Source organism: Melanostigma gelatinosum (assembly GCF_949748355.1).
Source record: "Melanostigma gelatinosum genome assembly, chromosome: 1".
Taxonomy (NCBI): domain Eukaryota; kingdom Metazoa; phylum Chordata; class Actinopteri; order Perciformes; family Zoarcidae; genus Melanostigma; species Melanostigma gelatinosum.
In genome coordinates this window covers 15,538,692-15,560,157 of record NC_136634.1, presented here as the reverse complement: position 1 = coordinate 15,560,157, position 21,466 = coordinate 15,538,692, and the positions used below count along the sequence as shown (strand labels likewise).

Sequence of the window (21,466 nt, the reverse complement as noted above, 5' to 3'; positions counted from 1 at the left end):
CGTCCGATGGTACTTACACACCCGGCTCACTGGTAACGCAAGATGCCAGCTCAACGGTGATGCATCAAAGTGCCAAATGAGTCCCTCACTTCACAATGACTTACAAGTGTGTTTGCATGTCAGGCCATTTCAATTATGGATTTCCATTTGTGACGTTTGATGTCTGTGGTCTTCTGCTAAAGACTGCTGCAGCAATCAAGAACCAGCATCCCATCTTTTCTTTCTTTTTTTTTTTGACTACAGGGGTTTTTTTAATACAAGAGAAGCAAAACAGTAATTGAGAATTTCTTTTCTCTTGGAGCATACAAATTACCATGTACCCTGAACCTCCCCGCTGTGTTCTGCTTTGTTTCCGTGATTGTGTGGGAAGGAAAAAAAATAACGCAGTCATTTTCCATTAATAAGTAAAAGACAAATCAAATGAAACTTTCATCAATCGACACCATATCTTCATAGCCATACACACACAGGCCCGAGCCCAGACCGTGTGGTCTGTGAGCTCTTTGCTCTCTTTGCTCCCTTTATCCCAAAGAAACGTCTGATACGCTGATATGACGCCAGAAAGAAAGTTGTGCAAAGTGTGCTTTGTGCTGCAGTAAAAGTAAAAAAAAATAGAAAGAAATTGACCTTTAGAGGGAAGCAGACTGGAGAAGTAAAAGGTCTGCGAGGCTGCAGATATCAGGCTCCCCTCTGAAGCGTGACACTTGGTCAATTGCGAGCTGATGCGATTTAGCCGAGACAAGACAGAGAGGGATGGTGAATTAACAAGGTGGCTGGGTCCCCCCCACGGACTGATGCGCTTTTGGTGATCAGGTTGCTTCTCCCTGGAGTTCACACAAAGTTGGTGGATTTGCTTTTTCCATCAATAACTGTTGACAGTGGATGGTGGCTGCTCTGTCATATCAGTTATCAGCAAACAGACAATGAATAGCCCTTTATAATTTATTCATGCATAGCGTTCCGATTTATATACATACGGATGAAAGCTGCTCCCTGAAACGTATGGATTTTAAATTGAACTATGAACGATTGCGTTGGTGGTGGCTAATGATCCTTGTGCAGCCGTTCGAGTTCTTCTGGCTGAGTGGATGGGTGCTGTCGGGCAGCCCCTCACGAGGAGAAAGGGAGTTGTGTGTAATAGTTAAAGTATAATACGGTGAGAACATTCTCAGCCTGAATAATGAAGGCGAGTGTCTGCCATGTGGAAAGAATACCGTTCACAGTCGAGGACGAATGCCGAATACTTTCGCAGTGTTCGTCTCCAGTTTCAGCCTCCTTCAGAATCCTTTGTGGGCAAAGACGGAGCGCCGAGCCGCATGAGCAGCTCCGTCTACAATTTAAGCGATGCAGAGGTTCTTCAAATTGTATTACCTAAAATAAAACTGACATGAAAGGGTGGCGCAACTGACCCAGAACATACCGGGGGCTTTTTTGTTCAAGTGGCATTTACAACCTTCTGGCTCTTAGTGCCTGATAAAGAGTCTGTCTCAGATATACAGTGGTTTCAGCTGTGGGAAATGGGCTCTCTAGGGGTAGTCTCATGCTGTACCTTCAGTTTGTATCCTCATGTATTCCTTAGCCCATGATGCTTATCCCGTGGGACTCCAAACCAACTTTCTGTTGTGTGTGCAGAAGCTTGCACCAACTAAAACATACTTATTTTTGGGGGTGTTTTGATGTATGTATATTACATGGTCATAATAAGGAGTAATGCACCCTCTCCTTAAATGCCCCCCCCCCCCCCCCCCCATTAAGAGGTTGGATAGAATAGTGCGCACTATAAATTCCGAGGCTACATTACACTGTAATGGGAAAGATGACTGCATTATTTATGTCTCCTTTATGTACACTATTTATGTACACTGGTAGCTTTTGTAAAGCCCCCCCCCCCCATGCTACTTCTGTCCTCCATCTATGCTGCATTCGTTCTGCAATAGAGGTTACAGGCTATCCCTTCTCAGATGTTGAATAGTAGAACTGATTGGGAATGTTGTAATACAGGACTTTTATTTTTCCAAACAACACCTTTTTGGCAGTGGAGAAGCTCAATTCATACCGTAGTACATGTTTTGTTTTTGCCATAACCAAGTAGAGTCACTGCACGGCTCAACCCATATGCCCATATATAGCTATATGTGTTTGGACAATGCAGAAAAACAGTCACTAGCAGGCATGGCACAATGCTTAATATACTACAATAAGAAACGGTAATTAACTCTGATATTATCTGGATTATGTTAAAATCGGTGTATTTTAGTTTGGCTTTGTTCTCGGACCTGAAGTATTAGTTTGACATAATGATTCTTGTGAAATCTTACCAAGCTAATTCATTGAAATCTTGTTGTTTTTCCCACACAGATTACAAATGTTGTGTTGTGGCAAAAGTTTCACTTTTCTTTGAATGGAGCAAAATAAATGTAGTTTATTTCCTCAACGTTTTAATCGTTTTTTTTCATTTCGAGATGATTGACATTGTTTTCAGGAAGGTGGTGAAATAAGTTAGTGTGGAGCCCTGGTGACCCACTCAGTTTTACTACGATTCCTTCAAAGCTGTCAACTGAATGACGGAAACGCTTCTCCTCAAGTTTTTGTCGTCAGCGTAATGGCGTTCGGCTCTGAGCTACATTGTTGCCGTTTGCTGTGGGAGGATTGGGAAAAGGCGAACAGCGTGGTACACCAGGCTGTCTTCAGCCAGCCTTCAGAAAATCTCAGTGTCTCTGTTGTGGATGTAAGAGAGGAAATTGAAAAAACAAAATGAGGTTCAAAATATATGACGTTTCCCAGGATGTTAATCCCTTTGCTGTGTTCTGCAGGAAGCCTTCCCAGTGTGCTCCCGTCCTCAGCGTAATGGAAGAAAGTCTGAAAGGTAGTAGTCCTATGATGTAGCTTACCAGGAGGCTTCAGCCATTCATCATTGTTATGAAGGCTATCATGGGACCTTGCACAAGGGTATTTTATAATAAATGCTTCGTTCTCTCATATTTTCTGTGCTGCCACACAAATGCATACACTCCACACAAGCAGCTGAGTGGAAGTTTCGTCCTTCTGTTTCTGCTGCATTCGATTTATATAAGCCTGCTGCAATATGATATCCTCAAACTCGTGGATCCCAAATAGAAACCTACAATGGCTGAGCTCCTTCCCCTTCTCAAATATAAATCATCTTCCAATTATTTTTGTGGTCTCTCCTCTTTCGACCGTCTTAGTTTGCGTTGTGTTTGTTGATCCCTCCTTCTACTAATCCCACTGTGTTGTGTCAACGCCACATTAAACTCTAATGCCCTGGAGAAGACTTTGCTGAATGCAAGAAGTTGTTTTTGTATTTCATACTTTAAGGTATTGTTTTGTTATTGCAAGTGACGGGCACAAATATCAGAAAAGATGACACCCATTACGACACCCATTTCTATTTTTCTTAAAGGTTTCCTAATTTGCTAGTGGTGAAACAAGCTGCACATATGTGCTGGTCTGGTCCACTCAGTGCTAGTGCTCAACCACAAACCTCTAAGGAAGTAACGTTAAAAAATGCATTCATATATATAGAAGATAGTATTTTTGCAAGTTGTGTTTACTTGTTTTTCCTTTGTATTCGGATGTGTCTACTGGTTGAAGAATGTATACAAGAGTGAAACTTATACGATGATGACAAAAACGAATAGGGGTGTGTCTGCACATAGTGCTGTTGACCCCACCTGCACAACCCTGACACCAGCATTGCATTGCTAAATTGACAGTGACACACCTGACCTACTGCACCTTTTCGACCGACTGCAGCACAAAAAAAACCATCACTCTACATCATAAAAATGCTACAAACATGTAATCCACAATGTCCTGAATACAAACAGTACAGTATGCTGTAGAATAATGTGATCATTTGTAATAGGTTCACATACAGCCTGAATCTGTCAGGTTTCCTACAGCTTATTCTGACCAGATAGGAAGACATGAATGATTTTATTCAGGGTCTCAACATGCAGAGGGAAAAAATGTAAGCACCGAGTGTGTCAGTATTAAAAGATGGAACCAGAGGAAGAGTCGCTGGGAGACTCATAGAATAAAGGAATTAAAGTGACGAGTGCTGAATGGAAATGGGGCCTATTTACTTCAGTTCTGGAAAACTGGGGTGACGGAGCCTGACAGACGCTGTTCAGGCTCCGGGGAATTCAGCATAGGTGACGTGGAAAAGAGCAGTGGGCTGAGCTACACTCTGCAAATGAATAACCCAGCAGCCTCACAGGATCCCGGCTCTCCTAAACACACCACCGTCATGAGGAGCGAGCCGGAGGGGACGGGCTGGAGGCTGGAGTTGTTTTTTTATTGACCTCGTCGCACACGGAGAGCGGAAGACAGAGACACAGAGTGAGTCGCTCTGTGTCTGTGAGTGGGTGTGCGCGCAGGTGTTTCTTCAAATCGCAGTGATGTTTTAAGTGAAATGTGAAGTGATTTCCCATCGGGGTGTTTTCTTTTTTTTCCTTTGTGCAGTAGGGTTACATCTTCTTGCTGTATGTCCGAACGTGCTGACAGCTTGAATTTCCCTGAGCTGAGACCTTGAAGTGAAGGGCACATTCTAGGCACAGGACATTTGCACATTTCCTTTTCAGTAGTCAATCACTGCAGCTGTACATCCATGACGCCTCTCTCAGGGCCCCTGTTCTTGCAGCCATTGATAGATAGACTGATCTGAGTCTATGAAAAATCAATAGGAGAACCCTTTGAGTGCTCTTCACATTGATTTTTCATGTACTGTAGTTACCTACTAACAAGTAGCATGGTTCTCATTCCTCAGTAGAGTGTGCCCTTTCCTGATTGCGGACAACAGGTTGAAACAAAGTCATGTAGGAACACAAAGGCATTAACATAAATGAGTGGAGGAGAAAGAGAGACGCACTGTTTTTTGTTTTTTTGCACGACAGAGTCGAGTGCAGATTGTGTGCGTGATTCACTTCAGATCACAATTGCTTTTAAATTAGTATGGCATGGCAATCAGGGCGACATGCCGCCTCCAGGCATAAACTACAGGCCTGCAGCGCTCAGGTTGTACTTGAGCAGCACAACCCCATAGAATACTAAACACTGACGTACTCAATATTTCATCAAATTTCCTGGAGCAAATTGTGTTTTTCCCCTCCTTTTTTAAAATTCAGTCTCCAGTTTTTTGTCTTTCTCCTCATTTACATAATGCTATGCTTCGTTGCCTATAAGCTCTTTGTCAGATGCAGTCACTGTGGTGGCTCGTTTGCTTCCAGAGCTTCTTCCGATCCGAAGAGAAAGGATGCCGTTCTGTTCAGAATTCTCCGTTTACTCTACACCCTCTCCAGACGGCTTTAAAATGAACCCAGTGTGATCTCAATCCTTTGCTTTCCGGTGAAGTTGTTTTCATACGTCAGCAAGTCTTCTCCCGTTTTTTCCTCATGGCAAGTGGAAGAGGCCCCCTGTGGCCCACGTTTCAGCAAAGATTCTTGTTTACCAACGCATGTCGTGTATCTCTCATCCTCTCTCCTTTTTTCGGCCTCACTGTGTCAACTGATATTACTAATAAAAGGAGGAACGAGCCCGACTGCTGCAAAAACCGATGGCTCCAACTCCCTTGTTCCCCATGAATATTCAACGTTACGGCGAAGCACAGTTATGGTTGGATGTGTACTAATATGGTGAGCACATTCCTCTGACCAAGACGGGTAATTGAGACTGACTAATCAGCCCAGTGGGATACATCTCAAATTAAAAAGGCAAGGAGTGATCTGAAATATTAAAAAATGTCTCCCGCACACACACACTCTCCCTCCCATGCAAGGTCTTTACATCCGTCTCATCCCTCTCTCGAAGCTCTGCCTCTTTGGTGTGTGTGTGTGTGTGTGTGTGTGTGTGTGCGCTTGTGCGCACACATGTAAATGACTTTGAACACCAGCGTGAGTTCGATATGCTGGCTGGTTGTGTCAGTGTCACTTTGAGCAAGGTTTGGCTGAGTGATGATGTAGTTTTATAGTGTGTGTGTGTGTGTGTGGGGGGGGGGGGGGGTGTTGATAAGCCCTCTCTCCCTGCTCTGTCCCTTATCTCCTCTCTGAAAAATCACACCACAAAGATAAAGTACATCAGGACTGCTACTTTTTCTCCATTTAAAAAAAATAAAATACAAATAAATTGATGGCTGCAGCAAATGCATGAGAGTCACATACTGAGGCCATTTTATGTTGTGGTGTAATCCAGCTCAAACCCCATTGCATTAAGACATAAGAGATATGGTGTAGATTCACCATGTTTTATTTAGACATGGAATCCCAGAGGGCGATACCATCATTGACTAGAATTACAAGGCAGCAGTCATTAACTGTGACAGCCAAAGGTCAGGTGTCGGTAGCTATCTTCGTGTCTTGCGTGACGTTTGCCTTTTGTAGCCATTTCCGATGGTCGTTTTTTCGCCTCTTCTTGACTATTCTCCTGTGATGTATTTCTTTCTCCTGCCTCGCTTTCATTTCTCTTCCGTTCTTTCATATTCCACCCATGTGTTCTCCCATTCTCTCCCAGAATAGGAACATGTCTGGACGGCCACACCGTGATTTAAACTATCTTTACCTTGTTCAAGGTCTTTGTGCTTTAATAACTCCTTTATATCTATTAAAGAAGATTTATTCAACGGCACAAATCGGTTTCCACGCCTTTCATGCCGCCTCTGTCTTATTACTTTACCACTACTGGACAGTCTTCATGGGCATTTTGTTAAATCTCTGCTGTTCAGCCACATAATTAGCCAAAACAGTGTTGCGGCTCAGCCTTTCCCAAGACGTCAAGTCCCCCGAGCTGGTGAAGGCAGACGAGGCGGGCAACGTGCGGAATTGAAGCGAAGATGCAAACAAATAATTACCCTTCATTTGAAAACACTCAATTAGCCTCTATTTCAGAGTACAATAATGACTTTCTCCCACTAAGCGGAACCCCAGAGTTTCAGCTGTAATTAGTCCAAACGATGGCAGCCCAGTGGCTCAGCGGAGACGATAATAACACTATACTGTTTCATAAACCAGCGAAAATATCGCACCATGCCAACCGAAAGCACACATTTGCTGTGTATATAAACTGTAAAGCAACGGAGAAAGTACCGTTGCCGTAGGGATTTTTGCACTGGTGTGTGTTGTGTAAGTGAACAACAACAATGAGAGAAAAGGCAACATGTGAAAGGAAAAGGAGAAAGGCTTCGTGGGGCCGTGTGGCGATCAATGTGCCGCTGACATTTCTATCTCGGCTGTGCAACAGAAGCCGCCTCTAAGTGCCTCTCTGCTGTGCGGAGGAGCAAACGAGCATTGTGTGCATCGCTGTGTACGTCTCACACGTTTATGCGCCCGTCTTCCATCAAGGTTAGTGAAGTCGTATATATCACAGGCTGTGAATTGGGGTGCTCACTGCTGCGAGTGAGTTACTGCTATTGCTGTGTCTCTAACCAACCATTGATGCTGGTGTTTTTCCCTGAAAGATGGGTCTGATTGACGCCAGGTCCAATAAGGAGGATTTGCCTTTGTGCACTTTTCCCAAGCTTAAGGGAATACACTTAATGTGGAAGTCTGTCACAGTCAATATCAGTGTAGTGGACCTTTAGGCTCCCATGCTGAGGGCTGAATATTTGTATTCAGCTTCCATACTGAATGCATACTCACACACACACACTTAAAGATACGAGTATGTCATTGCATTAGTCGGCGGGAATCCACACGCACACTCTCGGCTGCCTCTGCACTATCACATCTCTGAATATTCGAATTCTTTTTAAGTCTCCGTGCGGAATTTCAGCATGGCGATAAGAAAAATGTGATTTTATTATCATATCACTTGAGACGAGCACGTTTGTGTCGTGTCTGGCACGAAACAAATTTCAGGCACACTTCTCGACAAGAGCGGTGCATAATTTCACGAATAAAAATTTCATACCAGCTTGTGACATTGGAGAGTTGCCTGAACACTTGTATGCACACACGCTGCAATGTGAAATAACATTAGGTTACAGCTCGGTGCAAGCTGCAGCTAAAAGTAGTGTGACCTTTGCTTTGCAACAGGCTGCGATACACCGTGTCTTTTAACTTCCATTGCCCAATGGTGAATGCTAGGTAGAGGAAAATCGGCCAGGTGAAGGATTATTAAAGAAGTACAAATACAAATTGAAACACTGCGTTGGCTGGAGAAACGGTGAAAGAAGCAGAGTACACCTGGTCGATTCCTCACGAAGCTCTCCGACTGACTGAAAGCTTTTAATGAGCGATCATCTTAATGTCAGCTGCATTCAAACTCCGCCAACGTGTCGACTCCCACGTACATCTGCCGTGTGTAAGTTCATCACAAGCTCCAAATAGTTAGTTAATTAACCTAAAATCAGTATCATATATTTCACTGATGTCATTGTAAACACTTAGTAACATATTAGGAGTGTAACGGTTCACACAATTCACGGTTCGGTTCGGTACGATACAGTGGAGCCACGGTTCGGTACGTTTCGGTACAGTAGAAAACTATGAATGCCAGAGAAATGTACTTTATTTTAAAATATATGTATTCATTACAACTAACATCATAAAGTTATTCTTTGACTTTGAACAATGATGGAACTATACCTGAGTGACCCATCTTCTGGGGTGTCTTCTTAGCAACATATAAGCATAAAAAGCAAAAACTGCTCCTTAATGTTATGGAGTATTGTTACTTACAGCTTGCTTACATCTTGTATTGTTACTTACATCTTGCAAAAGAGATTTTTAATCTCAATGGGACTACCTGGTGAAATAAAGGTTTTTAAAAACGTATTCGGTTCGTCATGCGTACCGAACCGTGAGCCTCGTACCGAACGGTTCAATACGAATACGCGTACCGTTACACCCCTATAACATATGTAGTGAAATGATCACTATTCATCGTATTGTAACATTCAATGGAAGTGTCTGGCAGAGATCAAGACATCGGTTCTATTATAGAGCTGTACAGATCCTCAGTGGATTTAGAATGTAAGATGAACAACGTTAATATGGTTGAATGTGAAGTCTACTTAAGGACTTCTTTTGAACACGGGTCTTCAAAGGAAGAAAAAAAAAAAGGAATTTATTATGCTCCATGTATTATATCTTCAAACACATTACAAGGGCTACTTTCGATGGAGTTTACAAGGGCATTGTATTGTAGCCTGTCCTTTCACTATCAACTGATTTCACTATCTGAGAACATGAACTCCACTGAAATACCCTTTTGTATATATTGAAATAAACCTTAATACAAGGACATTTTGTGATCCTGTTATGAAATATCATGGCCCTATTTCCTGATATCTGTTATTATCAGCTATTCTGTTCTCTCTTCTCAGCTACTCTGTTCACAGAGCTGACACGTGAATTATTTTGTATACTGTAAATGTGTCACTGCATAGTTTAGACATAGAAATTAGTCAATTCATTCATATCATTGTGCACTGATTACCTTTTGGACTGATTATGTTTAGTCGTATACAGTGCGCGCTGCTTGTTTTTACCCCGAGGCTACAGGAAGGTAAAGACAGAGATGGCTGCGAAACAACTAAACATATGAGATATGGGTGTAAAGGTCAGTATTCCTCTAAGGCAGACTCTCAGCGTAGTGGCAGGGTGACTAATGGCCCACAGTGCTCTCAATTATCATCACCGGCGCACTCGCACTCACTCGCACTCTCCTCATATGATTCTTTTTGGTACAGACTGTAGAGAGGCATGACTCAGCCGCACTCATGGGCAGCTACACCAACATTTCTATCTCCATCGCCATTCCCCAAGACCCATATAAGACTCTAGGTCTTAATGAGGGCATCAGCACAAATAGGTTTGTCCCGCAGAAAGCCACCGCGGCGCATATTAGCTTCCTGCCCTGCCGCAATCGATGTGAAAGTGGGTCTCATTAATTTATTGGGTCACATCCCTCATCGCACCTCAATCTTGAATCATTATAAGGCTATTTCCTTTTGATGTTATTTTCGAGACGGGGGTGTCTGTAAGTTCAGTCGCTGGTTGACTGAATTTACTTTCGATGTCACGAAGTCGACATCCGCAGAGGATCTTTTTCAACAGTGTCTCCAAGGAGAATGTCCTGTTATAGGGATTTAAATGCACCTTTCTGTGCGGTGTTAGCTATCGTACGTAAACCACAGTAATGTGTATTGCCCATTTGACATATTTCATATCTGGTGGCTTAGTGTTAGCTATTTAAGCCATGTCGTTGAAATACTTATTTTATGTTGATATTTTTTTTCCGGCTCTTTGCCACATTTTTAAGCATTAAAGGATTGTCCTTCACAAAAGCAGCTTATTCATCTTTCCCACACATCATTTGTGTGCAACCTGAAGTCCAAGGGAGAAGAGCACAATGCTGACAAACGGTCACCCAGTTTATATGGAAATGGTCACAGCAAGTGGTTTAAAACCAAGTCCCAATTACAAATATTTGACAAATGAAGTCAACTTGGCCGGCGCCAGGCTGGCAGCTTTATATCAGCGCTGCCAGACTTGGCCTCTGAGCTCCGGCTTCCAGTCTGGTCGGCTCGCAGACAGCCAGCCTGCAGAATCAGCCTGCAGCCCCAAGAGAGCCTTCCATCCTGCTGCGTCTGCTCTTCTCCCTCCTCACACACATCCATCCTGCCTGGTCGGCCTGTCAAACCCTGCGTATCCCTCCCCCCTTTGCCTCCCTCTATCATATCCTCCTCCCTCTCCTCCTCTGCTCTACTGGGCTTGTGAAGGTGAGCCAGTCCCCAGTGGCACTACTGTACAGATTGCAATACTTCCTCTTCAAATGGAGGCTTCTCTCTTGTGAATAACTGTGTAAAGACTATCAGGGCTGGTTCCTCGTCGTCTCTCCTTCCTCCAACCTTTCTTTGGTTATTTTAGTCCTTTTGTGGCGCACCTATATCTGGGTGTCTGTATTATTTAGTCTTTGTCTCAAGTCGGCTGTCTTTGACCACGAGGCTGCTCCGTGCGTCACGTAAGAGCAGGGCTGACAAAAAGAAAGCCCTCCCTGAGGTTTCAGGCCAGTTTCGTGACAGCTGTCACCCAATTACCTGTCCTTAAAAGGTCCTCTATGAGCAGGCTGGGTAATGGGACAATTACGGCAGCACGTTGAATGTCTTCAGTCTAGCTCTGAATTCAAACTACGTCTAATGGATGCGTCTAATCACCTTTGACAGCTAGTGTCCATCTGCAGTTGTAATGGATGTCCTTCTTTTCGTGCACTTCTGTGTGTGTGTGTGTGTGTGTGACATTTTCTCCAATCTCCAGAGAGCTTATGGTATGTGGCGTTCACGGCACTCCTGTGTGGCCAAGACTCTCACAATATGTTATGGGTGCTAATGAAATACTGTTTTATTACCAGCCAGTGCAGTAATGGATACTCATTTAGCTTTGAATGTGGGCAGAGAATGCCAGACTCCAATGTCCAAATGGATGTGTCTTTTTTTTTCAGCTCTTTCTGAAATGAACACTGTCTGCCTCTTGCGCTCATGAATGCTTTGGTGAGCACAGAGTGTTATCTGGCTGTCCAGTTGCTGCAGGTCAACTCATTGCCTCTCCTTTTATGTTTGTGCAGGTTTTTGGTGATTATTATCACTTCAGGCATCATGCTGTGGAAAAGAGGGCTTTGTCTGCCCACAGGGGGATGCACGTCAGACTGCAAAAAGAACCACAGGTAAGACTGTTGTCAGCTCTCACACAACTCATTGCAGCACTCTATGTTGGCAACAAAAGGCCAAAAGACAGATTGGATGACACACAGAGAGTGTATATATCACAAGAGACAAGGGATGCCAGCGTCAATGACAGCTTGTCAAACTCTGTATTCTTTTCAGTCCACGCCGGTCCTTCCATCTGTCCCCATGACCCAATCTGAGGGTCCCAGCTAGCTGTAAACATGCAAAATAGACCCAGCCGAACAACACCACAGCTGGCAGTGTCGATGTGTTTGGTCTTGCTTTTTCTCCAGTCTAGTAAAATCATTATTTGCATTTAATTGTTGAATGGAGAGGAAAATTGGCATTCATCATTGTAAAGTAGCATCTAAAAACAAGAACATTTTCCAATCACTGAATGTCATTTTCATTTGGACATCTGGTCTTGAATTTGCATACAGCCCAACCACCAATGTATACCTGGCATACTATACCTCTGCTAACTCTCAGCCTCTGTACATACATGCTAGATGTGGTTGAGTCAGCATGAAAATGCCGACATTGTGGAGTTTTCTTACAAGGGATTAAGAGATAAGCAGTCTTTTATTGCCAAATTTAATTTACGCTCTATTAGAAGCTCTCATTATTTGTTATCTAATCAGCACAGAAGAGATTTTGAAGGAAACCAACGAAATTCCATTTTTTGCGTCGGGGGCAATAACTGTGGTTAATATGGTGCATTCTTAAGTTTTGTGATTTGTTTGTTTGAAATGACCCTTTGAATCTGCCATGTTGATGTTGTGTTCATGCAACATCACCAGTTTGATCAGTTAAAATCCGAATTAAAAAAAAATGTCCACATTGAAAATTTGAATAACTGACAACCCAGGCATCAGCAGCAAAAAAAAACTAAAAACCTACAGGTATGTGTGTGTGCACGCTAGTGATGTAAACACCCTCTCTTTCAGTGCCGCTGCCACCTGACTCGGCAACACGCTGCTGTCATGTTTACATTGGAAACACTGTTGGCAGTTGTGTAAATTGCATCTATTTAGAAGCATCTTAAGAGGTACCTGACCTGACTGGTGCTAAAAAGGGGGCCATTACGAAGTGACAACAGACTTGAGCCATCTGTAGCAAGGTAGGTCTGCCAAGTAGATCCCACTCGGTAGAGCAAGTCAAGCTGGCTGAGGAGAGCACTGATGTGGTGTGACAAGCGCTGAAGCCCCAAGATATAATTAGTGGGATATGGTGACATTCAGTGAGGCCAGAGGTGACTGGTCGGGCTATGTGGACGATAACGAGGCTCTGAGAGCAAATGGTTCCTCGGAGCTGGGAGAGAACTGTGGCGCTCAAATGGTTTTAGGATTTGTTTTGAGGTTTCCAAAATCGGCAACAAATGAGAGCTAGTATGAGCATCGACAGAGGCAAGGATTTTGTCATTGTTACCAAGGATTTAATGATGCGTCATCATGGGTTTTAGTGTTGCATGTGCTGGCGAGGATGAAATGCAAATCGCACTGTTGGTGAAACCGCAGGACTAATTGGCGTCGCCTTTAATAAGTGGCCCGCAAGGAGCAAAAATGAATCTGGATGAGGCAAAGTGAGGTTCGCTGTGCGGCTGTGCGGCTGTGCGGCTGTGCGGCTGTGCGGCTGTGCGGCTGTGCGGCCGTGGCTCATTGGGTTGACGGGGTCGTCCGGCAACCACAAAGTCTCTGCTATGAGTCCTGTGCCGAAGTGTCCCTGACCAAGACACTAAACCCCGAAACTGCTCCCTGGGCGCTTCTCAGCAGCCCGCTGCTCCCAATATGCTAGGGATGGGTTAAATGCAGAGGTCAAATTTCATGTCAATGTACAATGACGCCCCCGGTTATTAAGGGGTCCAGGTTTCTGGCTGAGGATCAACAGTGTGTCCCTCGGTTACCTGCCCACCTACACAACCAGAAACAGATCAAACCTCAGGCAAAGCATGACCACTGCCAAAAACCACCACAGCATGAGTGAGTGGGTTTGTATGTTATTCAGGAGAGTGTGTGTGTGTGTGTGTGTGTGTGTGTGTGTGTGTGTGTGTGTGTGTGTGTGTGTGTGTGTGTGTGTGTGTGTGTGTGTGTGTGTGTGTGTGTGTGTGTGTGTGACCATCTGATCCCTGGAAAAGGGAAAAGCAACCACATTTAAAACTGCGTGGAAACATAATGGTTGGATTTAGATTAGTCAATGCTGTAAGCTTTGAGCTTGCTGTAGTGTTTCCTCTCTGTCAGTCTCTCACATTACCTCCATTGTCTCTTTTCCTCAGCTCCGTGGCGCTAACATGCCACTTATCACCATCCCTGTTGAATAATCACACAGTGGCAAAATGACATTGGCAGCTGCATAAGCTTTTACCATTATGCTTGCGAGGGTTGTTTGTCATCTCCTCTCCGCTCCCCATACCTTCTCTATGAAGGAAAAAATCTATTTGTTTTGGGGTGGCTGCTGTTGGTTTTTTACAAACCGCAGGGTAAGGCAGCTTACTGCATGCTGTGTTTTGGAGGGAACTTGCCCTACATCTCTCTCTCTCTCTCTCTCTCTCTCTCTCTCTCTCTCTCTCTCTCTCTCTCTCTCTCTCTCTCTCTCTCTCTCTCTCTCTCTCTCTCTCTCTCTCTCTCTCTCTCTCTCTCTCTCTCTCTCTCTCTCTCTCTCTCTCTCTCTACTGACGTAAATGTCTCAGCATGCGTCACAGGAGGGACATGGAGGAATATTGTATTTGTTTGGGACTATTTTCAGCAAGCGTTGGAGGCAGTTCCCCTTCTCACAGGTCTTGGGTTGTGAGCAGTTCAACTGAAGACTGTCTCATTCCTTTCTGATTGTGTTATTTTTGAATTATTGTTACAGGCCCTAAGAAACACAATTATTGATTAAAGGAAAGTCTAAACAAGTACACATTGGTTATCCAGGGGTACGGATCCTCAGGTTGGGAAACACTGCGTTACGGTACCAGAAGAGTCTCCTCAAAAGAAACTTCATGTCCATCAAAATGTGTTGCTCACTGATGGCTTTGTTAATACTCTTTGGACAACAATGGAGATATATGTCACAGAGGAATAAGCTCCACAGCGTCAGGCTTTGGATACACTGTCTGTTGTATCAATTCATTTAGGTCTTTTCATGTGATTTAATAACATAAATATCACCAGACTCATCCTTCAACATATCATCTTTCTCCATAAACCGTAGGAAACTGATTTACAGATCAAAGCACGGGCTGGCAGTCTCCCTGCATTACAAACAATACCGGCGCGTCTTCTCCATAGTCATCAAAGCCCTCAGGACACTGTGCGAGAGATGGAACAAATCACAGACCGAGGCCACGTCGAGACCTCGTTCTTGCCTCATGATTGCTTCCCTATGCGGTTGTGTTTGGCTCCGTTGTGTTCTTGTCCCAGACCTCGCGGTGGTACTCGTACTAATTAGTTACCATCACCGGCGGGGTTTTTTTTCGATTAGATCTGTTTTTTTTTAAATTACGTCCGCTTTCCTAAGGCGCTGTGATATAAGTAAGCTGTGAGTTGAACGTGCAGATATTGAATCATTTGCATGAATACGCTCTATAAATTAAACACTGAATGTTCCACTCGATGACTCATCTATCCGCCGTCATTGTGCTCTGATAATAATGTGGCCAGCAGTGCAACAGGGTCAGTCATGTGACGAAATGAGATAAATGTTAATTAGCCTAGGGTCACTTGAATAAAGTCAGTGGCTTCCTTCTCTGAGGCAAAGTTTTCATCAAGGTTAGGAGTCCTCTGAAGCTTCATACTGTTAGAGCACGCAATCATGAAACAAGCTAGAAACAGCTCTGACAGCAGCAAGAGGAAGTGGCAAGAAACAATACGGACGTAAATACTTGAATTACAAATCGGACTTTCGGAATCTGCTGGGCAATGTACAGGAAATTCCCAAGTTCAGACATGTATCGCTTGAGTGCTCTTGACGCAAAAGTAGAGTCGGTTTAAGCTTTGTCACCTTCGGCGACGGATTCAGCAAAGGATGCATTCATCACTGACAGCAATAATGCTCAACAGCATTTGCTTGAAGTGCTCCAGAGGATAAGTGTCTGTTCTATAGTTGCACACTCCATCTATGCAAATTCCCTCTGCTACAGTAGTAACGGTCCACTTCAGCTTCCAAACATGAATTGAATGTGTTCCTCCTTAATGTATTATAGCTGATTGGCTTTTATTTATTTAGAACGAAGGAATGTTTGTAAAAGCAATCCTTCACACTACAGCCACTCTTCTCTGTGCTTCCCGAATCAGTGCACGTCTCATTCTTTGGCTCACACACGCCCAATTTAGTGATGTAAACCTGTGTTATAGCAGGACACGTTTCTTTTGGACACGGGAGTATTTTTTGCCCACCGTTTTCAGAAGGCTGTCTTTATTAGCGTTACAAATTCCCAGCTTTTATCTGATTTTTATCTCGCAGCTTAGATATGAAATGCTTGGTTGTCAATACACGTATAGTTCAATGTGCCAAATATATATTCAGGTGTCTGGAAAAATATGAACAAATATTAAAGTCTACGGATGTCTTTGATCATTCTTACCACTGTCAAGCATGCTTACAGAGCATAATACCTGTCAACATATATAGAAACAAGCATGGCAGAGTGGAACAGTCATGAAATGATTTGCTATTGTGTGGATTTTGGCAAGAACTGTGTTTTTTTTTGCACAGTACGGTATATATATATATATATATATATATATATATTGATATAAAACCTAACTATTATATGACTTTCACTATTCTTGGTAGTAGCATTTGTACTGTCATCCACCCCAACCAGTCCTGTGCATATCCCTGCAGCCTCCAGGACTTCAAAGGCCCCTTTCTGGCAAACTGTACAGCAGCCACTTTCCCTCAGCATCTCAGGAATGAAATAAATTAGATTTGCTTCCACATCTCTGCCTCTCTTTTCTAGTTATTGCTTTTTGGAACACAGCTGGGGATTTCCCACATCTACAGTCTGTGGGACATTGCAACAATTTCTGAAATTAGAACATTAGTAATTACACAATAGCATGTGAAGATGACTGTGTAAACTACGAATTTTCTCTGATTGCGTGTGTGTGTGTCTGTCTGTCTGTCTGTCTCGGCATCCCAGGTCCTGTGGGCGGAGCAGCAAGTGGTGAAAAAAAGGAAGAAGAGGGATATCTATGAAGACCCGACAGACCCAGATTTCCCCAAGCAGTGGTACCTGGTGTGTGACGGTGTCTCATCTTTTATTGTCTGGACTTAATTAGTCTGTCATTATAGCAAAGACGACGTTGAAAATGTCAAACATTCAGGAGCTATTATGAATCACAATGAAATAACATTTAAAGCTGCTTCCGTGTGACATTACCAGCAAACAAATTAGTAGGTGCAGTCCGTAGAATATTTAATGATGTATCTTTTCTGTATTCCATTCAGATTGCCTTTTTAAGATGTTGAAGCCAAGGAGAAGGTCCTCCTCTGCATTCAGATTTGTTCATAGCATTATTATTTTTTTTCATATTTCAGTTTCTGCTCTGCAATTATTTCTAATTAAACCATGATGGCCTTCTTATTCCTGCCCCGCCTGAGCAGCACTCAATAGTTTCAGCTCTGCAGAAGCGTTGTCTGATTTAAGACGCATCCACTATCGCAGCGGCACGAGTTATTTATTTCCTCCTGGTCAGTCGGATAAGCATAATTGAATTGCTGTCTTTTGGGCTAAACGTATAGGCTCATAGTTTCTACAGCTTCACCATCTACACCGTCAAAGGTACAATACAATGCATGCCCAGGATGCCCGGTTGAATGGAAAATGAAATGTCAGGACAGATTGACTGCTAAACTGTGTCGTCTGTGAAACGTTGACAGCAAATGGTCCTGGCTCTGTCTGCTTGGTTATTTAAAGCTTTTCTCTGATATCCTTAAATTTGTCCTCATCTCCCCTTTTTCCTTTTTTATACACACAAAACCTCCGTCACTGACAGGGATTAATGACAACATTGAGTACCCCAGATATATATCCAGTGACTAGAAGTTGTGAAACCAATTCTGCCATTCCGCATTAGACCTCTTATCGTCTCAGGGCTTTAACCTTTATTTCTCCTGTATAAAGTATTCTACACAGCTCTGACAACCATGGGCCCCAGCTGGTTTTTTTGCAAGCATTTACTTAAAATATGTATTGAATGGCATCTGTGCCAGTTCAAAGCCTACCTCCAGGAATGTAAGCTACCTACCTAAGCATCAGGCATCCTCACAGAAGTGCAGATGCAGGAGTCATACCCTGTGGAGAAGAATCAGCAGGAAACAGAGAAGAGGGCAGCGAAGGTTGTCTGTGATGTCTTTTCCATTTCTACCCGTGTTTTTCTTTAATCTCTTTCACCTCTAGCGCTCACATACTACTTACTGTACGGATCTTCTGTTGTTCATCCAAATCACGCTTTCCCACTTGGTGTCCTCTGAAAGCTCACAGACTGTTATTTCTTCTGCAAGAGAGGGAAATGCTCTCACCGAGATTTCTCAACCTGCAGCAGTGTTTCCGTCTTTTCTCTCTGACAGCGTAACTACAATGGAACGCTCACACCGGGCAGGTCAGCCCAAAGTGGCAGCCCATGTCAGTGCGATGCATTCAAATTGGATTTTGTGTCCTTTAACCACCACCATGGTCTTCCCTTTTATGTCTTGGTGTTTATGTTTGTATTGAGCGCTTCATGGTGTTTAACATAACGCTCTGCGGCGGCTAAAAGGCCTTTGCAGATGATTTAAGCTGTTCTCACACCAACAGACCTTTTCTGTCTGCGAAGTGTCGGTCACAACAGATTGATAGCTGAACAAAAAGCCTTGTGTCTCTTTCAGTCCACCCCAACGCATCAGGATCTGAATACTAAAGTGGCCTGGGCTCAAGGCTACACGGGAAAAGGTGTAGTGGTGACTATCCTGGACGATGGCATTGAGAAAGACCACCCTGACCTCGTCAACAATTATGTAAGTTGAACAAAATGTACGGGGGGGGGGGGGGGGGGAGTGAAATGACATGATTGGTGTCCTAACCGTTTTCACGTCTGTGTTAGGACCCTGAGGCCAGCTACGATGTGAATGACGGAGATGCTGACCCACAACCAAGATACACGCAGCGAAATGAAAACAGGTAAGTTGGCAAAAGCAGAAATCCGGCAACACCACCACCAATGGATCAGAATTGCTTCAAAGTTAGCTTTCAATCTTTAAGGAAATTTGCCGGGGGGGGGAAACATGATCCGTTTCATTGTGAGAGTGGACAAGCACATTAATAAACTGAGAAGTAATTTGGACTGGGATAAAAAACATTCTTACCAAGCACCCCATGTCCAACCCTTGTTGTTTTTGACTCTTTACATGTTGGTTGATAGTAAATGACACTGGTGAGAAAGCACCAACTCTATACGGCTTTTGGTCCAGTGCTTTGAGGCTGAAGCATTTACATTTAGAAACCAATTATTTGAAGTTTGAAAGCACTGGTGCAGTCATTCTGCAAAGACTTGAAAGATTGTTCCCTTTTTTCTTCTTTCTTGCTTCAGTACACAAGCCGCTGCATTTCAAGCATTCGCCCGCACTTCCCCACAGCCACTTATTTGTTGCTAATACAATACTTGTTTACTTGCCGTCAGTGATTCATGCTCTTGCCTTGCAGTCTTTGGTCACATTAAAACGAGTTCGGCCCAATTTATTGATGGAACACTAAAGCAAGGGCGAATCCTCCTCCCTCCTCCCCTGTTTCTTCAATGGTCTCCTGCCTTTGTCCAATCCCCCCGGCGCTGATGAGACGCTACATCCCGCCTCTGAAAAGCACCGCAGGATTTCTCTCAAATCTCCCTCTTTTCTGGGACGGCTTCCACCAAGTCTTTTTTGCAGTCGTTTGTTTGTGTTCTTTATTGTGGGTTTCAAAGCGCCGCATCCATTTGCAGTTGGGTCAGGGGGAGAAGCAATATCGGCGTCGCACACAAGTTTTCATGAGATTGGAGAAGCTGTTGTATGAGAATAGAATCCAGGCAGATGTTCTGATTTGAACTTTGACATTGTTTCTCTCACTAATCTATATTTCTCTCTATATCTGTCCTTTTTTTTTCTTTTTTTTTTTTTTTTTTTTTTAAAGCAGAGGCCTTGTTTCTTGTCCTTACCGACAGCTTGAGCGACCATGCAGAGCGACCCTAGCCCTTTCTGTCCGTGTAAAATGGATCCCACTCTCCCAACTCCCAACAGAACCATGCTATTACTTCAGAAAGACACACACGCGCGCATATAATAACATCACAGAGAAACACACACTCTGCTACACGTGTCAGTGGAATTGCCAGAGCAATTATCTCGGACTGGATCAATTTATGGGCATGGAATGAAAAGCGAGGGTGTGTCTCTGTCTACAGCTGAGGTGTTTGGTGTGACTTGTAAACGCGTTATATCCAATGAGTTATGTAAATCACAACAGAGAAATGCAGGCCGACAGTGAGTAATGCTCACAACCCCCTCACAATGAGACAATATGAATATATTCATAGGACAACAAAAAGTGAAGGAGAGTCGGAGGCGGGCATTTTCCATTGCCATGACGTTCCCCGTTCATTTGTGCTGATGACAAGCGAGGCTGCTTTTTGAATTCTCATATCTGGGTTTATACTTTGAGATGCTCTGTAGTCTTGAGTTGGCAGCTCTGGCAGATATTGTTAAAGGGGGTGCAGGCCAGGTTGAAGGCTGGCGGAAGCAGGTAATCCGTTTGTGCTTAATCGTGTCAATGTTTTTCTTTCTTTTGTTCTCTACTTTCTTCCATTTTTCCTCTATTGTGTCAGTATGATGTGGATGTAGAGGGTGGGGCTGGAGCAGAGGTGAGCAGAATTGATTTCACCTCCTTAACCTGCCGTTAAAGCGGAACACTATATTTCTAAAAACCCCAAAGAGTGATAATAATATAATCAATGTATGAGACCAAAATATTGGTGTATATGTATGTGTGTATATATATATATATATATATATATATATAAAAAAATAAAAGTATAAAAGTGTAATGACAATTTTGTTGATTTTTCATGATGAATTGAAACGATCGCCCAGTTCATGACAAACCTCCTGTAGGTTGTTATATGTCTTCAGAATGTATTCATACTGTATCCAATAGTGGCTTTAAATAAATACAGTCCAGTCTTGTCACTAATCTAAACAATATAAAGCATTATGCTTTTTACATTTTTTTAAAACTTTTTTAAACAGATCTTTTTAAATCAGTCAAATAAAACCGTAAGTGTTTTAAGTAAGTGTTACCATCACAGTAATTCAGCATCTGAAACGGCGCACACTACCGTGCAGGTTTCCGGTTGACTTTTTTTAAATTTGGGTGAGCGCTTTGGTGCGTTGATTGAATTTCTTTTGTTCAGGTATTTTTACTGTCTCCGTCCATCTAACTTCCCCTTGAAGAGCTATCAGCTCCTGTTGAGAACTTTTCACAGGGGTCCATTAATTGAGACGCGCCGTTAGATTGTGCAGTAATAGCCTTTATTGGAAAATGATTGGCATGCTGCACAGCCGTGTGTGCCCTATCGACACCCAAATACTAAAGTGACTTAAACTCGAGGCTGGGAAGATGAAGGAAGGGAGGCATGTTGGCTAATCGGGTTGATTGCATTGTGAGAGTGTTTTTCATGCTTCTCTCTCTCCCTATCAAAGTGAGTGGAACACGGCTATTTGTTTCTCTGAACAACGTTCTGCTTCTTCAGCAGAAATGCACTGGAAAGGAAAAAATGGTAAATGCACCTCCAG

At 43.3% G+C, this 21,466-nt stretch overlaps 1 protein-coding gene across 5 annotated transcripts in view; it reads left to right on the top strand.

Annotated features, from left to right (window-relative positions):
- Positions 1-21,466, top strand: part of furinb (furin (paired basic amino acid cleaving enzyme) b) — a 58,100-nt gene that overhangs the window by 14,669 nt on the left and 21,965 nt on the right. For all 5 annotated transcript variants that reach the window (XM_079272642.1, XM_079272641.1, XM_079272640.1 and 2 more), the window contains 4 exons: positions 11,581-11,679; positions 16,806-16,901; positions 18,533-18,661; positions 18,748-18,824. In XM_079272642.1, coding sequence (XP_079128768.1) covers positions 11,581-11,679; positions 16,806-16,901; positions 18,533-18,661; positions 18,748-18,824 — 401 coding nt within the window. The remainder of the gene's footprint in view (positions 1-11,580; positions 11,680-16,805; positions 16,902-18,532; positions 18,662-18,747; positions 18,825-21,466) is intronic.